Below are 25008 nucleotides of genomic sequence, written 5' to 3' on the forward strand. Positions count from 1 at the left end.
TAGTTTGGGCATTAATGTTGATGTTTCAGTAACAGGGTCGTATTTCTCACATGTTAGGTGGCCATAATGCAGAGCGTATAACATGTCTGAAACGTGAAAAGAGTTGGATATAATAAGGAAGATTTTAATAGATTCTGTTATTACAACTACTGAATATCCACAGTTAGAATAAAATGAGATATTCGGTGCATTTCTGTTAAAATGTATGCAGCAAATGTACATTCAAGTGCTAAATAACTAACTTAAAGTAAATATTTTCAAGATAGAAGTAGTACGACTCCAGCACAAAATTGTTCAGCATACCTAATCATTCATTTCCATTCTGTGGAAAATAGAGCTGTTTGTATAAATGGCTCACAACTTATTTGTTAAATTAATCTCGATAATGCTTAATACGTCACGTCGCCTCTATACGTAAAATATTGGAATTTTAAAACTAATAATCGTAAATTTTTCGCGAACCCTTTGTTTCAGTGAATGTATTTAGAAAATTTCACAATATTTGCGCACTACAAAATCAAGTTTCTTAACGTTACTTGGTTAATGACGTAAACTTATGACGTCATCTCTAAAAAGTGAACTTTATCCCCTTCCCCAAACCACAATCCTTGGACCCGTTCCATTCTTGTTGGAGTTTGCATCAGGGTTCGATTGATAAAGTCACGACCCTGATTAACAGTAACTGGGAAGTTATTGCAATTGAGTTTAATCGGTAAAAGTGTTAGTAGGATTTTAGATTTTGGTAGTTTCAGTAAAAGTTAGCCATCAAGAAAAGCAAGTAATGACACTTGTTATATAAATATCAAGAAACAAAAATACTTCAAATTATTTACCTTTGCAGACGACAAGGTCAAGGGAGCCCTTTGTACAATCTTTTATTCTTATCCATTCACTTCCCTCTTCGTCAGGTTTAAGTTTTCTGGGTGTCACCCAGGTCCTACTTTCATCATCCTGTGAATAACCACCGAACACAAACAACTCCCCTGCAGAGAAACGTTGTACACTCATTTATTGTCAAATGCTTCTTTAGGTAAATCATTGAAAAGCCTCTTCCAACATGTTACAAATTATGTTTTGCAGATAATTCTGTGCTAAGCTTCTGATTGCATTATAAAACCTGTTATTGAAGAACTTTCCACAGTGTGGCATTTTTCTGTGCTGTATGTTTTTTTTTGTATCGCTCCCGCTAAGGCAATATTTGGTTTCGTACTGGAATTAGAAATGTTGGAAATCAAAGAGAATATGTATAATGTGTAGGTATTGTGTATTTAATACAGGGGTATGTAAACTTTTAAACCGACGTGTCAAATATGTGTATTCGGATTAGACCGCACGCAAAACGCAGTTCTTATCTATTCGATTCAACATAAGTGCAAACGATCTAAAGTGCATTCTACAGGTGTTTTAATTCGATGAGGAGATTCGCATACCGGTACACTTATAGTTTAGAAAAATATCCGCACACGTCCGTTATTCAAATATTACCTTTACAACCACGGTAATTACTAAGTACAATCCTAATTGTGCAACAACATACAAAACATAATTTAGTTCTGATATTCTCGGTAGAAATGCAGATATAAGCTTGACCAAATGACTAAGCGATAAACATGTTATTTAAATAGGCAATATAACTGTAGTCGTTAGAATAAACTCAAGCCTTTCACAGGCCACGAAAGTTACCGCAGGTTGTACACGCCTAGTTTAACATATAGACAGTGCCAATTCGCTTACATATCTACTATACATGTTTCGAAGTAAACACACTAATTTGTTTTCACAATTAAATTGTTTCATTGATTTCACTTTAATTCTTTGTTTTAATCCGAGAAATAAAAGTTATGATCATTGTTACCGTTAAGAACAGCCACTCCAGCATTTCGTCGTTTTGCGGTAGTGGAAGGTTGTTTCTCCCAACCCTTATTTGGTGATTTTACATCCAATCTGAACGATGAGTCAGTTCTGTTTTCCTCATCGCTAGAACCACCGATCATATATAAGTAGTTCTTGTACATTGCAAAGCTGGCTTGTCTTCGTGGTTTGTTCAGTAACTAAAAATCATCATATATCATAAACAAGAAGGTGCTGCGAAAGTGCAAAGTTTTAACTTACAGCCATTTCTTTTTCAACTTTTGCGTTTACGTCCAACATTTGTAGGATGGTTGAATTTTCATTTATGATCAAAATGCTCCATTCTGGACCTATTTGAAAGGTTTCATTTCATCAGATTTTAGTACCATTAAAATGTATAAAATTTGTCTGGATATGCTTCATACAAAATATCAAAAAACTCATTGAAGGATAAATAATCATCAAAATAATTCAGTCGCAATCTATGAACGATATTAATAGACTACTTACGAGGTCCATGTAAATGCTTCATATGATTTGCCAATCGAAGTAAACATTCCTGAAACGACTGAACCAGACTCTGCAAAAACATAAGTTTTTTATACAACTTTCAATTATTAAGTTAAATGGAGTTTTGTTTTCAAACCATATACTTTACATAATTTGGATCAAATTACCTCGCAAGCCAAGTTAAAGCAAAAAAACTCGAAATCTATGAGGCTCAAGTTGATCATATTAAAAAGTTGTGGAAATAATAACTTTCTCTCTTCCAAATCATGTTCGACCCAGTTTACGATCATTTCAAAAGCTTTTTTTTCTCCTTCACCCTAAAATTTAGGAGTGGTTATCTTTAATTTTTACAATTATGTTTACAAACATATTTACATCTTTTGGTTTAGCTCCCAGAAATTCCTCAAATGTTGTTCTATCCATTGCATTAATAGCCTCAACATCCGTTAACATTGTAAAGTTATCGGTGATAAATTGTTGAGCTGTTTCTTTTAATGTCTCTATGCATAATCGTTTTCCAGTTTTCCAATATTGCACGGCGTTGTTGTAATCCAATGTTTCCAGAAGAGATGTGCAACAAAATTTGAGCAAATCTTTCCAAGAAGAAGGCAATATTGGTAATAATAACTAAATGTTTTTAATTAATTTTTTATCATAGTTTTATTGACTAACCTTTCAGCAAAAAATAGTTTGCTGCATTCAATACATCATCCACATTGTCACAATTTATTGTGATTTTTCCAGTGTAGGCAAAATTCAATATTTGCTCAAATGTAGCGGAGTTTACCGCAGTAATTTCAATCACATCTTGATAATTTTCTTGCATCTAAATTTGGAAAAACAATAAGTTAAAGATCTCTCAAACCCCTGCAAAATATATTTAGGAATTCACCTCAGCGAATAAAAGCCTGTTGAAGTATTCGGACAAATTTGCGAGAATACTTTTGTGCGCGTAAAAATCCTTTACATCACATTTCAATCGAATGTCACAAGTTTCGTCGCCATTTTGCCTTTGTCTGTGTAGACAGCAAAAAAACACTTGTTTCTAAACATTTTCACAATGTAGGTCTTCTAGTTATAAAGTTACTTACATGTTGAGCTTTTCCATTAGGTCAGTAACATGACCAGAATTAAAGTTCCTTTCCATTTTTATGCTTCGTTCTCGAAGTTTTTGAATAATACAATCAGCAGATTATTTAGGCCAGGGGGGCAAACTTTTTATCGCAAGGGCCAGTTAGGAAATATAATGCTTACAGAAAGGCCGCAAATCAAATAAACACTGATTCATATTTCAAGCTTTTACTAGAAAACTAATAAGCTACTAGGTAGTAATGTAACTACGGCGTTTTGTCAGTGCTGTCTACTTTCAGATTTGGAAATAACTTTTTCAACAATTCAAATGACACCTTTCTCGTACGGATCTGCTCAGTACAATTTAATTGACAGCCTTAATTTAAAACCAGCTGTTAATCATAACATCTCAGGCAATATGCGTGGCAAAAGTCTACACCTTCACCGTACTAGACAAGTGTAATTCTTGCAAAACCATTCTTTATCATAATAAAGTGATACAAGTAAAACTTTTTGAATGAAGATTGTTTTGTAATAGATGCTTCCCATTGGAGTTCAATTACATTAGTGTAGCGGTGTAGCCCTTGGGTTACATCGCACTTCAAACAGGAAACTGATAGAGCAAAAGTCCCAACCTGGTGCACACCCATAGCCTTATTTAGAAAAATAAGCTGGAAAAAGTAAAAAAAAATGGAAAAGGGCCGCGGCCCGCAGGCCCTGATTTAGACTAAAACTTTCACAAATCGAGGTTTACAATGTACTAGTTTAAATCTTTCTTTAGGCTTCCGCTGCTAAATGGCCTCATAAAGCTGCTATACGAAGTCAAACTGTCAGGTAGGCTACTGTAGTTCCTCTTTCGAAAACGCTATTACTTTGTCCGAATACAATAACAGCCGATCGTTGTTCATAGGGTGAGGCTCCTTTCTCTCAATATCAAATATCCGCTCATACTACAACATTTGGTCTGGCTTTTGTTTTGCCATTGTAGCATTCCCTCAAACCGTCTAGCTGGCATCGTGTTACATAGCGCATTATTTGGTGGTATATTTTCTGTGTTAAATGCTATCCTCGATTAGGTGTCGGCAATCTTTTATATAAAGGGCTGGATAACTTTATAGATTGGTCATTTCGGGCAAAATATACATATAGTTTCAAACTTTATTAACTGGATTATCTTTAAGTTACAAAACTGTTTCTATGCAACAAAAATTGTGAGCTTCAAAGTAAATTGTCGTTTATTATAAAACTTCAAATTTTGGTTTTGAATTGCATCGGACAACATTCCAAATGTCGTGGTATTGGTGGGATGGTAAAATGAACTCTGTGGACCGGATTCAGCCAGCAGGCCTTGGTTTAGTGAACCCTTTCCCACATTTAAGTTATATCATTTATAGCGTGATTTGTTCTAATTGAAATTCGAGCCTAAAAAGTTAAATTTGTCAATTGTTTATTCTTTAGAAAACAGAAATCCTGAACAAACTTTTCAAATGTAAAACCTAGTTGTTTTTAAATACACAAAAGCTCAAATGTAGCCTGAATAACATCAAACTTCTTTTTGTAATCATATCATACAACAACAAGCTTTCATGGTTAAAATAACGGCCCAAATAGACGTTAAAAGCGACATGCTTTATTTTTAAACGTTTTGGCAATTTCTAATGCCATCATCAGTGATCAATTTGCCGAAACGTTTGAAATAAAAGCATTTCGCTTTTAACGTCTATTTGGGCCGTTATTTTCACCATTAAACTTATGAACAGATCCGTATATAGTGTTACAACAAGCTTTGGTTTTAAACAAACACAGAAAAACTAAAACGTCAAGGTTGGCGAAAATATGCATTAATTTTCCGGCTAGTGTTATGTTTGTCAATTTGCGGCTAGTTTTTAACTCAGCCGTACATGAAATTTAAATTATATTATTCCCAAACGTTTCGAAGTTTCAAACAAGTCTCTTTGGGTAAATCCACCTTATGCTTGACAACAACCGTTTAATGTAAAATATTTATAACGGTTTCGTTTGTAAGCTGTAGTCAACTTATTATAATAATTAATTCATTCGCATCACTTAGTTTACAGTGTTTTAATGACTTAAATGACATGAACTTAAGTTATTCTTTTCAAATAACTTGATTTGACTTAAGTATTTTGGGCAAAATGACTTGACTTACCTCTTGGAATAAGTCAATGTGTCAAATAACTTGGGTTAAAAATAGGTAATTTCATTAAATATTTATTGATAAAATTGGAATATTAACCTGAAATTTTGCGCATATAAAATAAGGGAAGTGGACTTGTAAGCTCTAATTATGACTTGGACTGGGACTTGTTATTTTCTGCAAGAGGCTTGACTTGGATTTAAGTTATTTTCAAAATGACTTGTTTTTAAATTGCCTTTAAAAAGTTATTCCACCACCTGTCGCTTTTAAGGAATATAATAGGCGTGACTATTTTTTTTAAACTAATGGGGCACAAACTGTTGTAAATTCGTTAGACTTGGGACTCGAGTAAGACTACATAAAACTACCCGAGTCCCAAGTCCGACGGAAATTTCGAAACTAATAAGGCCGCAAAATGTAAATTATAACGATGGAATAGCACATTGTGAAAACATTTCCATTTTTATATTTGGTAGATGAGATAAGTGAATCCCTTACGAGTGGATTGCTGAATATACACCATATTTTGGTTACTTAAAGGGTTGAAATACAGGATATAGTCGGAGCCAGACTCGGGACTCGACGATCGCATATTTGGCCAGAATAGGAATCGGGACTTTGGTAAATTAGTTTGGCCGGAGTTGGAGTCGGGTTAGTTTTAACCGGCTTCGCAGCGGCTAACAACAATGATACAACAACGTTACAAACACAAAATACAAAAAACATGTTTAAATGATTTTTGTTTGTACAAATCGTTTATGGATACAAGTTGTTCTTTGTAGATCACTTAATAGTCAAACGGATTAGAGTGAAGCGGAATTAGATTCCAGTAGTTTGAAAGGTCGTTACTCTCAGCAATAAACCTCCATTCCTTCTTCTCAAAGTTGTATGAATACACTTTCACCATCTGATGACTGCGTGAAAAGATCAAAATATTTGGTAAAGAAGATACGTCAAAAACATATGACCGAATACAAGATGAATCATCATTACAGTGGTTCTGCCTTACAATGTGTAAGTTTTGAACATTTGTATGTAAATTATGTTGTTATCTTGGTGTTAGGAATGGTATTAATTAACTGAAGTTTATACTCAGTTATATTTTCAAAGAGTACAGTAAGATTCCATAAAGTTATTTTTAAGGCTTCGAGTGCGACAACAAAACACAGAATACGAAATTAGTACAATGATCGAACTCCATGACTGTAGGTTTCACTCCCCTTTTCCCACCCCACCCCCTTAGTACTAAGTAGGTTTTCCAACCCCTATAGTAAGTGAACGTTGCACAGTTTACGAATTATTTTTTATAAATATGTAGTTTTATGAATTAGTATTGACCGAAGTAGCAAAAGAATAGTAGAATAAATATTTAATAAAGAAACATGCATCACATTGTTTAACTTTTCACGCTGGATCCGTTCTAATTAACAAACAAAAATATCACAAGATAATCACGAAGTTTCTCACCTTTCATAGGAAACCACAAACTCCCCATGAGCTATGCAAGCGTCACGGAATTCATCTACGTCATCTTTTGTAGTGACGTCAATCGAATCACCGCTCTCTGGTTCGTACTTCTTCAAGGTCAACTTGGTGACCTCTACAAATTAAAATAATTAAAAATTGCAAAACAATCTAAATTTTCACCAAGATACGTAAGAGGAAACAAATAAAGTATTATTTAAGTAAAAATTGTGATTAAAACTTTTGTGTTTCTGCTTGTTGCGTAGTTTAAATTCATAGATAATTTATTTATGCTTTAATGTTGTACGAATTGTTTAAGAAACTTGAAAAAAGCCAAACGGGATTTGACTTAATCGTAGTGATGTAATTAACAAACGAGCTTTGTCTTCGAGGGGAATAGATGTAGAAAGAAACTCACCCTTACAAACCACGTACAACTGATCCTCCATTGCCACAAGCTTGACACAACCCTTTGGTAATTGATGCATCACTGTTGATGTTTCAGTAACAGGGTTGTACTTCTCACATGTTAGGTTGCCATAAAGCAGAGCGTATAACATGTCTGAAAAGTGAAAAGAGTTGGATATAATAAGGAAGATTTTAATAGATTCTGTTATTAATACAACTATATCGCCAGTTAAAATAAAATGAGGTATTCGGTGTTACGTGTGTATCAACACAGTAAACACCTAAACTTGTTAATTGTCACAAGCATATAATCTCAAAGTTCCACTATCATTAGGAGTTATTACGAATTGTTAAATAGGTTTTAAGACGGCGATAATTCTTAAGTGTTTTTGTATTTCGAAATTAATGTAGTTATTGTCTGTTTCTTTCTATCTTTTTCAGGTGTACATTACCACGACTTTATTTCGGTCATTTAGAGCATACAATGTTAATGTAGCCTGTGCGTGCGAGCGACATTCGCTGCCCGAAGCGATGGCCACTCGGGCGAGATAAGTGGGCGCCAAGTCCAGTGTACTGTTTATCTTAGCAAATACCTGCTGGCCTAGTCTGCAGGTCTTTGAACGACTGATGGACTTTTTTGTGTTTCTAAATTTCCAACTTGGCCAGAAATAGAATTGTTAGCATGATGACTTTGCTAAATTGTATTGCATTTTGTGCTATATATTTGAGAACGATTCGGTTCTAATATGCCAGTTTTGATTCGTGGTTATTGCAGTAACATGTTATGATTTGACAATAATATTGTAAGTAGATTTGTGTAATGCCGATATTAATGCTAACTCTTGTTTGTGATAGTTATTAACGCTCATCTTTTACACTTAACCCAATATATACTAAAGAGATACATTTGTGTTGTTTGATTATTCCTAAGGACAGAATAGAATTTATAATTACCCGGATAGAACTCACTTAGCGACTTTAGGTTTTGTTACTTATTAAACGAATATAGGATATTACCATAAGTTTCTCAACATAACTAAAAAGTCGCTACATTCGGTGCATTCCTGTTAAAATGTATGCAGCAAATGTACATTCAAGTGCAAAATAACTAACTTAAAGTAAATATTTTCAAGATAGAAGTAGTACGAGCACACACAAAATTGTTTAGCATACCTAATCATTTATTTCCATTCTGTGGAAAATAGAGCTGTTTGTATAAATGGCTCACAACTTATTTGTTAAATTAATCTCGATAATGCTTAATACGTCACGTCGCCTCTATACGTAAAATATTGGAATTTTTAAAATAATCGTAAATTTTTCGCGAACGCTTTGTCTCAGTGAATGTATTTAGAAAATTTCACAATATTTGCGCACTACAAAATCAAGTTTCTTAACGTTACTTGGTTAATGACGTAAACTTATGACGTCATCTCTAAAAAGTGAACTTTATCCCCTTCCCCAAACCACAATCCTTGGACCCGTTCCATTCTTGTTGGAGTTTGCATCAGGGTTCGATTGATAAAGTCACGACCCTGATTAACAGTAACTTGGAAGTTATTGCAATTGAGTTTAATCGGTGAAAGTGTTGGTAGGATTTTAGATTTTGCTAGTTTCAGTAAAAGTTAGCCATCAAGAAAAGCAAGTAATAACACTTGTTATATAAATATCAAGAAACAAAAATACAAATTATTTACCTTTGCAGACGACAAGGTCAACGGAGATCTTTGTACAGTTTTTCATTCTTATCCATTTACTTCCCTCTTCGTCAGGTTTGAGTTTATAGGGTGTCAACCAATACTTACTTTCATCATCCCGTGCATAACCACCGAAGACAAACAACTCCCCTGCAGAGAAACGTTGTACACTCATTTATTGTCAAATGCTTCTTTATGTAAATCAATGAAAAGCCTCTTCCAACATGTTACAAATTATGTTTTTCAGATAAATCTGTGCTAAGCTTCTGGTTGTATTATAAAACCTGCCATTGAACAACTTTCCACAGGATGCGATTTTTTTGTGCTGTACGTTTTTTGTGTATCGCTTCCATTTATAAATAACGGTTTCGTAGTGTAATCAAAAAATTTGAAAATTAAAGAGAATATGTATAATTGTAGGTTTTTGTGTATTTAACACAGGAGTGCGTAAGCTTTTAAACCGACGTAACTCTGTGGAACACCAAACTAAAGTTTATAATAATGTATTAATTTGCGGCTGAAGGTACAGTAGCAAAATTTAGTTTTTAAGATTTAAATTCCAAAGGTAACAACCCGCGGGGGTGCGTAAGCTTTTAAACCGACGTGTCAAATGTGTGTATCCGGATTAGACCGCGAGCCAAACGCAGTTATTATCTATTTGATTCAGCTTCAGCTGAAGTGCAAACGATCTAAAGTGCATTCTACAGGTGTTTTAGTTCGATGAGGAGATTCGTATACCGGTACACTTATAGTTTAGAAAAATGCCCACACACGTCCGTTAAACAAATATTACCTTTACAACCACGGTAATTACTAAGTACAATTCTAAGTATACAACAACACACAAAACATAATTTAGTCCTGATATTGTCGGTAGAAATACAAATGTAAACTTGACCAAATGACTAAGCGATACACCTAACTTATTTAAATATACAATACAAATGTAGTTGCCAGATTAAACTCCAGCCTTTCACAGGCAACATAGTCCATTTGCCCTGTGCGGGCCGCTGGTTACACACCACTGTCCACTGATTTAAGATATAAATACTAGACAGTGCCCATTCACATGTATATCTACTGTACGTATATCGAAATATATGCCCTACTCTGTTTCATAATTATATTGAGGCATTGATTTTACTTTAGGGATTTGTTGTAATCTGAGAAGTAAACGTTATGATCATTGTTTACCGTTAAAAACAGCCACTCCAGCATTTCGCCGTTTATCTATATTAGAAGGTTGTTTCTCCCAACCCTTATTTGGTGATCTTACATCCAGTCTGAACACTGAGTTAGTTCTGTTTTCCTCATCGCTAGAACCACCGATCATATATAAGTAGTTCTTGTAATTAGCAAAGCTGGCTTGTCGTCGTGGTTCGTTTAATATCTGCAAAGTATTACAACACAAAACAGAAAACAAATGTGCAAAAAAGACTGCATTTTTGTAACTTACAGTTATTTCTTTTTCAACTTTTGTATTTACGTCCAACATTTTTAGGATGGTTGAATTTTCATTCAAGATCAAAATGCTCCATTTTGTAACTATTAAAAAAAGTATCAATTAATCTACTATATAAAATTCATCTGGATATTATTGATTCATAATGTCAAAAACGTCATTGACTGATAATAATCAACAAAATAAAATAATAAATAATTTATCCACAATCTATGAGGGATATTAAAATAACCTAAGTTACTTACGAGGTCCATGTAAATACTTCATGTGATTTGCCAATTGAAGTAGACATTCCTGAAATGACTGAACCAAAACTCTTGAAATGTTAAAGGTAAATTCATTTTCAAATACATAAAGTTTTTAATGATTTATTGGCACAAACTTTGTATTAAGTTACCTCGCCAGCCAAGTCAAAGCAAAAAAACGAAAGGCTTAGTAAGTTAAAATTAATCAATTCAAAAAGTTGTGGAAATAAATGTCTTCTTTCTTCCAAATCGTATTTGACCCAAGCCACTGTAAATTGAAAAGCTCTCTCTTCACTTTTTGCCTGAAAATTTTACAATGTAAGTCACAGTTAGTGTCATTTAAACAAATATATAAATCAATTATTAAAAAATGTTTACCTTCTTTGATTTTGCTTGTAGAAATTCCTCAAATGTTGTTCTATCCATTGTATTAATAGCCTCAATATCAGTTAACATGGCAAAGTTATCAGTTATAAATTGTTGAGCAGTTTCTTTTAAAACTTCAATGTCGAGTCGTTTTCCACTTTTCCAACATTGTACGGCGTTGCTACAATCCAATGTTTCCAGAAGAAATGTGCAACAAAAATCAAGTATACCTTTTCAATAAATAATGAATATTAGTGAGTTTTATGTTTGGTATTTTAATAATATTTTATTGCCATTTCAAAAGCCGATTTTGACCTGATAGAGCTTATTTAAGTGCATATATCAAATACAGTTTCCTGAAGGAAGCAATTACTGTCTAGTGATGTCTTAATGTGCCAAACCGAACATTTTTTTTATCTTATTAATCGCCTTCTTCTTGTGTCCGCTTCTACACTTTGTATTTACTTTCTACAAAACCCCTAGTCACCAAAATAGGCTTATCTGGTTCTTTCCGTCACGGCAACTTTTTCACCTTCTGTTATGGAATAAACCAGGGATCGAAAAAAACCTAAATAAATTCAACAGTCAATTATGGAGTTTAAACGCATACTTTTTGAGCAGTTCATCTTAACAACTGTAAATACTGTTAATCAAGGGCCTAGGATTTTTGGCAATTGACCATAGGTCTAATTACATTTACGAAAAAAGCAATAAAGGGTTCACGTGAGGCGCAAAATGCTGCGTTTGCTATGTTAAATTTTGAATTCAGACGGCGTCGTCCATGACCATGATGAAAAAATGTGATAAAATCTTATAAAAAACTCGATAAATTTATTCGTTAATGCATTTCATGATTTAAAGAATAGCGCGGTTAAAACTCTCGATGTAATGTTCACATTTAAAATACGCAACGGATCGTGCGAAACGGAATAAAATGCATTAAAATGTACCAAGTTGGTGAAAATGTTATTGATAGATCTATCGTACGCATGGCGCCTTTACGCTAAAAAGCCACCTTAAAACCGCCAATAGAGGTATATACAAGATTAGCTCGAATGCATTTACGTAATTAAACACACAAAAAATGAGGAATGGCCTCGTGCCTACAATTTGTAAAACAGGTGGCGGGTGGTAGGTTGCCGACCCCTGGAATAAACCAAACAAGCTAACACCTATTGCCCTACAGCGCCATTTATAAAACATTATCTCTAAAGAACTAAAGTAGGTTTCAAACAAGTGTCTTTAAAAGAAAAAGCAATGCATTTAATCGAATTTTATTGACCAACCTTGAAGTAAAAAATAGTTTGCTGCATTCAGTACATCTTCAACATTTTCACGGTTTATCGTAATTTTTCCAGTGTAGGCGAAATTCAATATTAGCTCAAATGTAGCAGAGTTTACCGCAGACACTTCAATAACATCTTGGAACTTTTCCTGCATCTAAGTTTGGAAAAACAATGAGTTGAAAATCTTTAAAACCTCTGCAAAATATATAGAGGAATTTACCTCAGAGAATAAAAGCCTGTTGAAGTAGTCTGACAAATTGGCAAGAATACTTTTGTGCGCGTAAAAATCCATTTCATCACATTTCAATCGAATGTCACAAGTTTCGTTGCCATTTTGCCTTTGTCTGGAAAGACAGCAGAAAACTTGCTTATTTTATACAAACTATCACAATATATTGGTTGTAGGGCTACTTACATGTTGAGCTTTTTCATTAGGTCGCTCACATGACCAGAATCAAAATCCCTTTCCATTATGCTTTAGTTTTCAAAACTACTATTTCAATAATTTTAAAGCTAATACGCACTTACTGCTGCTGTATGTTCTTTTTACTGGCTTAACTAAACTGGCAGCTAATTTAGTTCCTCTGGCAGCTAATTTAGTCCCAGAGCGTGACGTCACGAAAAAAAGCACCTCCTCATTTCCGTTCATCACTTCTCTTTACTATTTGTATCCAAAGCATCGTCATATAAAGCAAGCTGATCAATCACCATGCACTTAATATGTCTTTTATATATATTAGGTTTCTGTAATAATAATTAAAGGTGACACATATTTTTTACGGACGTTATACGGATTCTTTACTCTTATTGCAAATTCCATAATAGCAAAGCATGAACTATTAGTATTAGCCTCATAGATTGTTATATTGGTTGGGATAAATGTTTGTAGTTAGTACCCGCTGTTGGTCTTGAATAACCAGCTGATAAACTACTTGACAGGTTTATCTCATTTCAGCATCTGCAACATCTGTCTAATTATTCGACGGGGCCTATAATAACGTGGAAAATGCGACTGAATCAGTAATACAGTGCTGTATGTTAGAGTTATTGCTGCATCGCTCTACTTGTGTTGCTGTATGTTTGACCTGGGAACACACAATAGGACCTATAACTCAAGGCTCTAACCCTGTAAACACTTGTCCTCTGGGAAGATGTTTCGACACGTAGGTTAAAAGTTTGACTTTTTTATGTATTTATTTGTTGATGTGGTTTGGATTATTTTCGTCGATTAAGTCATTTTGTGTTATAAATTCTGCAGGTTTTGAGAGAAACAGACAGCATATTATAGCTGGCCTTGGGCCACTGTGAAAGCAGTCATGGTCATATAGACAATGAAACGGTGCAATTAAAGTACTTGGGAAAGTGTTATATATTTAATTCTTCATCTACTTCAGTGGGCTGGTCGCGTGTAAGGAGAAAAGCACTTCTCCAATCCTTCATTACCCATTCGTGTGCCTTTCATCGCATTGTAAACACTTGTAACGCGCATATATTGCATGTTTATAGCGACCAAAATGAAGTTTTAGTGTGTTACGCATTAGTGTGTCTATGGTATTTACGGATGATTCTATCAACATTTATTTTGGTGTAAGTTTCAAATAAGTCCTAAACGCAATATACATAGTTTTCCGATTAAAATTTTCTTTGTGATCGTTGCAATTGTTTTAACATTTGCAAAGCATTTACGTTATAGGATTCCACTTTTATATAAACATATCCCAGGAATCGCGAACATCACTAAATGTTTGAAGTGCTGACTGATGTATAATTGGTAAATGCATATAACAAAAAAACATGTCAAGAAAGCAAACAAATGAATATTCCAATATAAGGCGAGAACAACTAGAAAGAAAAGCATTCGAAAAAACATAAGATAGCGCTAGATTACATAACACTATTGCTTCTTGAAATCAATATTTAGTTTAAAGTAAGGATATAACAACTCAATGCTATGTCCTTGACATGCCTTTTTTATCAATAAAAATACCTTATTAGTTTTTAATATTCTAGGCGAAAAACCAAAACCTATCGAAATAGATTTTAAAAATATTTAAGGGCAGAATTGTAAACACGTTTGTTAGTTTTGTATTTATAAAGTATATCGACTTTTAATTTATTAAAGTGAAGCTATTTACAATCAGGACTGTGGAGTCCCGGTCCAACGCGCGCATGCGCAGTACGGAATTTCCAAACTAATAAGATGCAAACTGTAAATTATGAAGGTGGAATAGCATATTGTGAGATAGGTGACACCCTTATGAGTGGATTGCTGAATATCCAACTTATTTTGCTTACTAAAAGGGTTGAAATAAAGGATATAGTCGGAGCCGGACTCGGTACTCGGGTTAAGTTTTAACCAACTCCGCAGCCGCCCTGTTTACAACAAAGATACAATAACGCTACAAATATTACACAAAACAGAAAATACAAAAGAAAAACAGAGTTAAGTGAACTATATATATACAAATGGATTATGGATACAAGTTGTTCTTTGTAGATCACTTAATAGTCAAATGGATTAGAGTAAAGCGGAATTAGATTCCAGTAGTTTGAAAGGTCGTTACTCTCAGCAATAAACCTCCATTCCTCCTTCTCAAAGTTGTATGAATACACTTTCACCATCTGACGACTGCGTGAAAAGATAAAAAATATTTGGTAAAAAAGACAAGAGAAGAAACGTCAAAAACATATGAACAAACACAAGATGGCACTGTCGTGCTAATAACAATAAACACCCTGATTTCATCTGAAGTCCAACTTATCTATACACAACTCTGTTAAACTTCCCAGTTATGCTTAAAGGTGGTGATTTTAAATTAAACGTTGCGGTCGTGATCATTCATGGCAGTGGTTCTGCAATCCCAACTAGTAACGTATACGTTTTTGTGAAGTATTTTTGACACTGGAAAAAACGGTGTAACTTTTGGCATTAATGGCAAACGATACTATCAGCCTTACAATGTTTAAGTTTCGGACATTTGTATTCAAATTATGTTATCATCTTGGTGTTACGAATTTTTTAATTGATGCAGTTTATACTCGGTTATATTTTCAAAGAGAGCAGTAAGACTGAATACAGCCCTTTTTAATGCTTAGAGTGCAAAAACAAAACACAGGGTTTGAAATAAGTACAACGGTCGAACTCCATAACCGTAGGTTCCGACCCTATAGTAAGTGAACGTTGCACAGTTTGGGAATTACTCTTTTATAAATTTGTAGTTTTATCTATTATTAGTGATCCAAGTACCAAAAGAACTGTAGAGTAAATCACTTAATATTACAATAAATAAACACTAGAAGTAAACATTTAGTATAACAACATGCATCACATTGTTTAAATTTTCATGTTGGATTCGTTCTAAATAACCAACAGAAATATCACAAAATAATCAAATAATCAAGTTTATCACCTTTCATATGAAATCACAAACTCCCCATGAGCTATGCAAGCGTCACGGAATTCATCAACGTCATCTTTTGCAGTGACGTCACTCGAATCACCGCTCTCTGGTTCGTACTTCTTCAAGGTCAACTTGGTGACCTCTACAAAGTAAAATAGGTTAAAAATTGCAAAAAAAACAACATTTTTACCACGATACGTAAGAGGAAACAAATAGAGTTTCATTTAAATAATATTGTGATTACAAAATTTTTGTGTTTCTGTTTGTTGCGTAATTTAAATACTATGTTACCGGTATTTTATTTACGGTATTATGTTGTACGACATACTTTAGGAACTTAGGAAATCTAAACGGAATATAACTTAATCATTATGATGTATTAAACATACCGAGCTTTGTTTCGAGTGTAATATATGTAGAAAACACAAACTCACTCTTACAAACCACGTACAACTGATCCTCCATTGCCACAAGCTTTACACAACCTTTTGGTAATTGATGCATCAATGTTGATGTTTCAGTAACAGGGTTGTACTTCTCACATGTGAGATTGCCATAATTCAGAGCGTATAACATGTCTGAAAAGAGTTGGGTATAATAAGGAAGATTTTAATAGACTCTGTTATTACAACTACTGTATATCCACAGTTAGAATAAAATGAGGTATACGGTGCATTTCTGTTAAAATGTATTCATCCAATGTACGTTTAAGTGCAAAATAACTAATATAAAGTGAATATTATCAAGATAGAAGTAGTACGACTGCAGCACACACAAATTCGTGCAGCATACCTAATCATTTATTTCCATTTTGTCGAATTTGCAGCACGCGTAAAAATTCTGCACCGTTTAAACATGAAAATAATATTTAAAATTTTAGAGGTCTAATTCAAATTACAGTTTTTCTAACTTATACAATGTAAACGATAAGGTTATACCGCTCCTAAAAGCTTGTTTAACAGTTATATATTTTTTTATATATCCATAGGCTAGGCACGTGGACTCAAAACTTTAAATCCTGCTAAATACATGTATTTTATGCAATTTTTAGGTTTTCTCCAGAATCTCATATGTCTGTTTAATCCTAATTATCACCTCTTCAACTTGAAAGTTTAACAACATTAACGCATTATATAATTTGTTGTTATTTTTGTTAAACAATAGAGCTGCTCGGTAATTGGCTCACAACTTATTTGTTAAATTAATCTCGATAATGCTCAATAAGACACTTCCTTTTTACGTAAAATAATTATAGGAATTTTAAAACTAATAATCCTAGGTTTTTGCGAACGCATTGCCTCGGTGAGCTTATTTAAACTATTCTACACCTAGAAAATCAAGTTTTTTAACGTTACTTGCTTTATGACGTCATCTTTAAAAAATGAATTTTATCCCCACTTCAAACCAGCATCCTGGACCACTTTCGTTAAAAGTAGGGCGTTTATTTTTTGACTTGTCAAAAAAGTCAAAACGTTAAGTACAAATCGATTAAAAATTCACATAAATCGTTTACAAATTAAAAAAAATATTTTTAGTCATATTTTTTAAATTGTCGTTCAGTTCAAATTAAAAAAAAGTTTTAAGTTATATTCGACGATATTTTAACTGTATTTTTTTAGAGATATATATGATGACGTTGTGCTCGAACGTTTTTGCTTTATATAGTTATGTATCTCTGATTAGGACAAATGTTTTAAACAGTATTGCTGTCTATTTTCGCTTGTGATTTGCAATTATCCTATTTCCTATTTCGATAACTAGGTTTTTGTTAATTTTCGCAAATTATTTGTAAGTGTATTTTAACTGTTTACGCAACATTTTCTAAAATAACCAGCGTTTGGCATTTTCGTAGTTGTTTGTCTTTGTGATATGCTAAATATAACAACTAAGCTTTTAAGAGTTCTGCATAATCCCCAAAAAATATTTGATTTGTGAACCAGCAATCGTCATTGAAAGATCTTAAACATGTGGTTGACGAAGCCACGACACTAATGCAGTACTCCAAACAACAATATGTTGTTTAAATCAATGTATTTTTAATAGGTTAAAATTTTTAAAAAGATATATATATGTTTAGGTCAAAATTTGTCAAAATTTTAATTTTTCAGGTTAAAATTTGTGCTTTTTGAGGTCAAAAAATAATCGCCCTACCTATAAGATTTTTACTTTACATATTGACTGACCAAGTAACGACCCTAACTTGCAATAAAGTGAATGGAAGTTATAGGGATCGGGTTTACCCGGGTAAAAGTGTAGCAAGATTCTAGATTTTGCTAGGTCTCAATAAAAGTAAGTCGTCCAGTTAAGCAAGTAATAACACTTGTTATATATTACCAAGAACAAAATTTACCTTTGTAGGCGACAAGGTCAAGGGAGCCCTTTCTGCAATCTTTCATTCTTATCCATTCATTTCCCTCTTCGTCAGGTTTGAGTTTTCTTGGTGTCACCCAGGTCCTACTTTCATCGTCCACTGCATAACCACCGAACACATACAGCCCTGGATAGACTCTCGTAGGACACATAGGAAATTTACGCTCTGCAGACCGCAGGTTGCACACCCCTGATTTAACATATAGACAGTGTCCATTCTCTTATATATCTACTTTGCATGTTTCGAAGTAAATAGCCTGCTCTATTTTTATCAATACATTGAGTCATTGATTTTACTTTAGTTATTTATTTTAATCTGAGAAGTTTAAAAGCGATGATCATTGTTACCATTAAGAACAGCAACTCCAGCATTTCGTCGATTTGCGGTAGTGGAAGGTTGTTTCTCCCAAACCTTATTTGGTGATCTTACATCCAGTCTGAACACTGTGTCAGTTCTGTTTTCCTCATCGCTAGAACCACCGATCATATATAAGTAGTTCTTGTACATTGCGAAGCCGGCTTGTCGTCGTGGCTCGTTTAGTATCTACAAAACAATAACACATAGACAGGAAAAGTCAAATAAAACTGCAAAAATTAACTTACCGCCATTTGTTTTTCAACTTTTGCATTTACGTCGAACATTTTTAGGATGGTTGAATTTTCGTTCATGATCAAAATGCTCCATTCTGGACCTGTTTGAAAAGTATCATTTGTCAGACATTATTAACATCTGTATTTTTAATTCATTTGAATAATAATGCTTTATAATGTCAAAAAAGTCATTAACTGATAATAATTAACAAAATAATTCAGCCGCAAGCTATGAGGGATATTAAAGTAATCTAAGCTACTTACGAGGTCCATGTAAATGCTTCATGTGCTTTGCTATTCGCAGTAGACATTCCTGAAACGACTGAACCAGACTCTTTAAATGTTAAAGGTAAATTAATTAAAGCGATTTTGAAATATTAAAGTGTTTAATGATTTATTGGCACAAACTTGTATTTAAGTTACCTCGCCAGCCAAGTCAAAGCAAAAAAACGAAAGGCTTAGTATGTTAAAATCAATCATCTCAAAAAGTTCTGGAAATGAATGTTTTCTTTCTTCCAAATCGTGTTTCACCCAAGCCACTGTGAATTGAAAAGCTCTCTCTTCACTCTTTACCTACAAATTGAGAATGTAAGTCCCATTTAGTGTCATTTAAACAAATATAGAAATCAATTAATACAAAATGTTTACATCCTTTGATCTGGCTCGTAGAAATTCCCCAAATGTTGTTCTATCCATTGTATTAATAGCCTCAACATCAGTCAAAATTGTAAAGTTATTGGTGATAAATTGTTTAGCTGGTTTTTCCAATGAATCTATCAGCAAATTTTTTCCACTTTTCCAACAATGTACGGCGTTGTTGTAATCCAATGTTTCCAGAAGAAATGTGCAACAAAAATCGAGTAAATCTTTAAAGGAAACAAACAATATGAGTAAGTTATATCAGTGTTTCTTAATCCGGTGAATGGTTCACTCCAGGCTGAATAAAATTTTTCCAGGGGTGAACCAACCAAAAGGGGTAAATAAGGGTGAACAGTCAGAAATGGATGATAGTCCATTGTTTTTCTAAACTTTGTGACTGTGTTTTACGCTTTTGTAGCCTTGTATCTGGAGTGCAATTGTATATTTGCAATGGTAAAACTTAGGTGTTATATGTAGAAACAACTTAAGTCATTTTGTGCTGATATATATAGACGAGATAGTTTTATCATATCAGACAAGGGTGAATGAAATCTGAAGATAGATGCTAGGGGTGAACAAAACTAAAAAAGTTTAAGAAGCACTAAGTTATATCATAATGCAAACCTAAGCTTTGTAAACAACCTGACAAGTTGATACGGAAAAAATTTAACCTATATTAAATTACAGCCATTGCTCGTTTAACGCGTTCGCAAAATGAAGCCTAATGTGGAACTTTTAGGATTTTAAATGGAAATATTAACCACGATTTTATTGACTTACCTTTAGCCAAAAAATAGTTTGCTGCATTCAGTAAATCGTCCACGTTTTCACGATTTGTTGTGATTTTTCCAGTGTAGGCAAAATTCAATATTAGCTCAAATGTAGCGGAGTTTACCGCAGAAATTTCAATCACATCTTGGAACTTTTCTTGCATCTAAACTTTGACAATATTTAAAGTTATGAATACTTCCCAGAAAAATATATTTAGGAATTCACCTCATAGAATAAAAGCCTGTTGAAGTATTCTGATAAATTTGCAAGAATATTTTTGTGCGCGTAAAAATCCTTTCCATCACATTTCAATCGAATGTCACAAGTTTTGTCGCCATTTTGCCTTTGTCTGAAGAAAGATCAAAACTTGCAAGAGACAGCAGAAAACCATATTTCTAAAGATTTTTGTGACGTACTAGTTGCAAATTTACTTACATGTTAAGCTTTTTCATTAGGTCGCTAGCATGACCAGAATCAAAGTCCCTTTCCATTTTTATTGTTTCGTTCGCAAAGTGTTTCAATAATATAATCTGCAGATTATCTACTTTCTACTTTTGGTCCAACTGTTTTTCATCGCGGGCCAAAACCAATTTTTTTTTATCTTGCGGGCCAATGTTTTTAAATAGCGATTTTAGGCTTATTCTTGGCAAATTATACATAGACCATGGCAGTGGTTCTTGGCCCTTTTTTCAGCAGCGCCCCACTTTGGTAATTTTTCTTTCGCAACCCCTACGAAAAGCAATTCGGCATTTTTTATTAAATGTCAGTAAGACAACTCGAAAATAGGGAAGGTTGTTGTCGGTCGCGCGAAGCGCGAAAAAAAATGAGTTTAATTATTTGAAGTGGCGCTAAACTATAAATTTAGGACGCTTTTCGCATTGGGCACACAACAAAGTGCTCGTGCTCGACACATTGATTTAAACAGTACGTTATCTTGTTTCAAAAGATGTGACAACACACAATACAACGGCCATATTGCAAAAACATTATAGAATCGCGCAAAAAAGTTTGAGTTCTCCTGTTGCTAGTCTGTTATCATATATAAAATATGGATAAAAAATAGTTTGAACGGGGGATGACTTTTATCGTTTATCTATAAGTTAGAAAAATTTTAATTAAACAGGGCCGTTATACATTCGATGATATGAAAACATGCAATGGCACTCAAAGAGACTTTGGACTAAAACATAGTCAAGAAAAGAAGGAAATTTTTTGCAGTTTTAATGTTAAACATGGCAAAAACAGAGTTTGTATCCTACAGCGCTGTAGGAGTGGTGTACAACCCAAACGAAAGCATTAAAATCATTGCAAAAAGTTAAATATTGACTTGGAGCTCGCCCCCCCCCTAAGAATTGCTTGGCGACCCCTAGGGAGGTGCGCCTACCAGGTTAAGAACCGCTGGCCTATGGCATATATACTAACTTTGAAATCTACATCTTTGTTCAGCTAGGGTAGTTATGAAATCACAACGGATCATTTACGAAGTTTTTTTGTCCATTACAATAAAAATAAATCAAAATTGAAGTGATATTGCTAGATTGCAGCAAAGCTGACTCTCAGTTCGCGGGCCAAAAAAGTGTAACTCGCGGGCCAACTTTGGCCCGAGGGCCTGCAGTTGGACCACACTGATCTAGATCTAGCAAAAACTCGGCTACCGAATTACAAAAACTCGGCTACCGAATCTATGACAAAACGTTTGCGACCACGGGTTTACAGTGTAGTAGTTTAAAGCTAATTACTTCTTGAGCTTTGTCATAACGTCACTGACATGACCAGAATCAAGTTTTCTTGACGTTACAAGCGTTTTGAACTACCATTCAAACACTAAATAGCTTCCTTCAGGCTCCTTACAAAGCTGCTCTACCAAGTCCAACTGACAGGTACTTTAGTTCCTCTTTGGAAAACGCTTTTCCATTGTCGCGTACAATAACAGCCGATCGTTGTCCGTAGGGTGAGTCTCCTTTCTCTCAATATCAAATATCCGCTCATACTACAACATTTCGTCTGGATTTTGTTTTGCCATTACAGCATTCCCTCAAACCGTCTCGCTGGCATCGTGTTACGCCGCGCATTTTTTGTTGTGTATTTTTTTAATTGTTAAAAGCTATCCTAGATCAGGTTGTCGGCCACCTTTTATATAATGGGCCGGATAACATTATGGATTGGTAACTTCGTGCCGAAAATACATTTTGTTTCAAACTTTATTAACTGGATTATCTTTAAGTTACAAAACTGTTTCTATGCAACAAAAAAATATGTGAGCTTCAAAGTAAATTGTCGTTCATTGAAAAATTTAATTAAGAATTGCATCGGACAATATTCCAACTGTCATAATATTGGCGCACCGGCAAAAACTAACTCTGTGGGCCAGATTTGGTGAACCCTGACCTACATTCAACTTTTATCACTAATAGCTTAACTTGTTTAAATTGGAAGTCGAGCCTAAAAATAAGTCAAATGTTTATCCTCTTAGGAAAGAAATTCCTGAATATCCTTTTCAAATGTAAAACCTAGTTTTTATAATACACAAAAGCTTAAATGTAGCGCGAATAATCTCAAAACGCTTTTTGTAATCATATCATACAACCACAAGATTTGGTTTTGAACAAACACAGAAAAACTAAAACGTCAAGGTTGGCGAAAATATGCATTAATTTTCCGACTAGTGTTATGTTTCTCAATTTGCTGCTAGTGTTATGTTTCTCAATTTGCTGCTAGTGTTATGTTTCTAAGAGAACCGTACATGAAATTAAACGAAAATAGCTCATCTGAAATTATATTATTCTCAAACGTTTCGACGTTTTAAACAAGGTAAATGCTCCTTATGCTTGACAACAACCGTTTAATGCAAAATATTGGCAACGTTTTCGTTTGTAAGCTGTGGTCAACTTATTATAGTAACTATTGACGCTAGACCAAAAATAACCTCAGATTTGATATCAGGGGCCCAAAATACATCCAAATAAACTAGAAAATTCAGATAAACAAAAATTTGTTGTCTAGTGTTATAGTAATTAATGCATTCGCATTATGTATGACTTAAATGACTTGAACTTAAGTTACTGTTTTTAAATGACTGGACTGGACTTAAGTAGTTTGACCAAAATGACTTGACTTACCTCTTGGATCAAGTCATTGTGTCAAATAACTTGGGTTAAAATTAAGTGATTTCATTGAATATTTATTGATAAAATTGGAATATTAACCTGAAATTTTGCGCATAAAATAAGGGGAGTTGACTTGTAAGCTCTAATTATGACTTGGACTGGGACTTGTTATTTTCTGCAAGAGGCTTGACTCGGACTTCAGTTATTTTCAAAACGACTTGTTTTTAAATTGCCTTTAAAAAGCTATTCTCCCGCCGGTCGCTTTTGAGGAATATAACAGGCGTGTCTACTATTTTCTCCAAACTAATTGGGTAACAAACTGTTGCAAAGGTGGAATAGGTCATTAAACCTTTCCATTCTTATATTAGGGTCGGTGAGATAGTTGACACCCTTATGAGTGGATTGCTGAATATCCACCTTATTTTGGTTTCGTAAAGCGGTGAAATACAGGATATAGTTGGAGACGGACTCGGGACTCGACAGAGTCGGTTAATTTCGTTGTACTCGGGACTCGAGTAAGACTACATAAAACTACCCGAGTCCCAAGTCCGACGGAAATTTCGAAACTAATAAGGCCGCAAAATGTAAATTATAACGATTTTGGTTACTTAAAGGGTTGAAATACAGGATATAGTCGGAGCCGGACTCGGGACTCGACGATCGCATATTTGGCCTGAGTAGGAATCGGGGCTTTGGTAAATTAGTTTGACCGGAGTTGGAGTCGGTTAATTTTTGGGTCGGAGTTCGATTGGGGTTAGTTTTAACCGACTTCGCAGCGGCTAACAACAATGATACAACAACGTTACAAACACAAAATACCAAAAACATGTTTAAATGATTTTTGTTTGTACAAATCGTTTATGGATACAAGTTGTTCTTTGTAGATCACTTAATAGTCAAACGAATTAGAAAGAAGTAGAATTAGATTCCAGTAGTTTGAAAGGTCGCTACTCTCAGCAATAAACCTCCATTCCTTCTTCTCAAAGTTGTATGAATACACTTTCACCATCTGACGACTGCGCGAAAAGATAAAAATGTTGATAAAAAGGGAAAAGAAGAAGAAACGTCAAAAAATATGAACGAACACAAGATGTCACTGTCGCGCTAATAATAACAATCACTCTATCCCTGATTTATTCTGAGGCCCAACCTGTCTATACACAACTCCAATAAACTTCCGAGTTATGTCTAAAGGTAGTGACTTTTTAATTAAATGTAGCGGTTATGGTCAACTATTGCAGTGATAATTCAAGCTCGTAAATTATCTGTTATGTCGAATATTTTTGACAATAAAATGAGAGGTATATTTTCGGGATTAATGGTCAACGAAATTAATAGCCTTACTTAAATTAATTTTTCGGACATTTTGTGCGAATTAAGTTATCATCTGGGTCTTAATTATTGATTGACTGCAGTTAATATTCAGTTATATTTTCAAAGAGAACAATAAGACTCCATAAAGCTCATTTGAAAGCTTAGAGTGCAAAAACAAAACACAGAGTAAGAAATTAGTACATAACAAATTTTTCCGACCCTATAGTAATTGAAACGCACCGTTTAGCAATTACTCTTTATAAATAAGTAGTTTACGTATTAATATTGCCTGAAGTA

The 25008-nt window shown here is 34.0% G+C and overlaps 3 protein-coding genes across 3 annotated transcripts; all 3 read right to left on the bottom strand.

The window, feature by feature from the left end:
- Positions 1-554: 554 nt before the first annotated feature.
- On the bottom strand, positions 555-3735 carry LOC146165615 (kelch-like protein 28). The gene is made up of 10 exons (XM_083380985.1): positions 3453-3735; positions 3254-3377; positions 3034-3187; positions 2737-2954; positions 2529-2678; positions 2362-2431; positions 2113-2201; positions 1856-2051; positions 834-983; positions 555-682 (listed from the first exon to the last, which is right to left on the bottom strand). The coding sequence occupies exons 1-10, from the start codon at positions 3506-3508 to the stop codon at positions 555-557; spliced, it is 1335 nt and encodes a 444-aa protein (XP_083237111.1). The 5' UTR covers positions 3509-3735.
- A 2642-nt stretch (positions 3736-6377) lies between these two features.
- LOC146165616 (kelch-like protein 36) lies at positions 6378-12989 on the bottom strand. Its single transcript, XM_083380986.1, has 9 exons — positions 12934-12989; positions 12739-12862; positions 12519-12672; positions 11245-11462; positions 10354-10549; positions 9160-9309; positions 7473-7616; positions 7058-7190; positions 6378-6504 (listed from the first exon to the last, which is right to left on the bottom strand). The coding sequence occupies exons 1-9, from the start codon at positions 12987-12989 to the stop codon at positions 6378-6380; spliced, it is 1302 nt and encodes a 433-aa protein (XP_083237112.1).
- A 2031-nt stretch (positions 12990-15020) lies between these two features.
- On the bottom strand, positions 15021-20781 carry LOC146165617 (kelch-like protein 12). Its single transcript, XM_083380987.1, has 12 exons — positions 20726-20781; positions 20516-20639; positions 20300-20453; positions 19529-19746; positions 19304-19453; positions 19145-19214; positions 18893-18981; positions 18638-18833; positions 18270-18479; positions 16354-16497; positions 15929-16061; positions 15021-15147 (listed from the first exon to the last, which is right to left on the bottom strand). The coding sequence occupies exons 1-12, from the start codon at positions 20779-20781 to the stop codon at positions 15021-15023; spliced, it is 1671 nt and encodes a 556-aa protein (XP_083237113.1).
- Positions 20782-25008: the final 4227 nt, after the last annotated feature.

The sequence above is a fragment of the Ascidiella aspersa genome, chromosome 2 (genome assembly GCF_963924565.1).
Source record: "Ascidiella aspersa chromosome 2, kaAscAspe10.2, whole genome shotgun sequence".
NCBI classification, from domain to species: Eukaryota; Metazoa; Chordata; class Ascidiacea; order Phlebobranchia; family Ascidiidae; genus Ascidiella; species Ascidiella aspersa.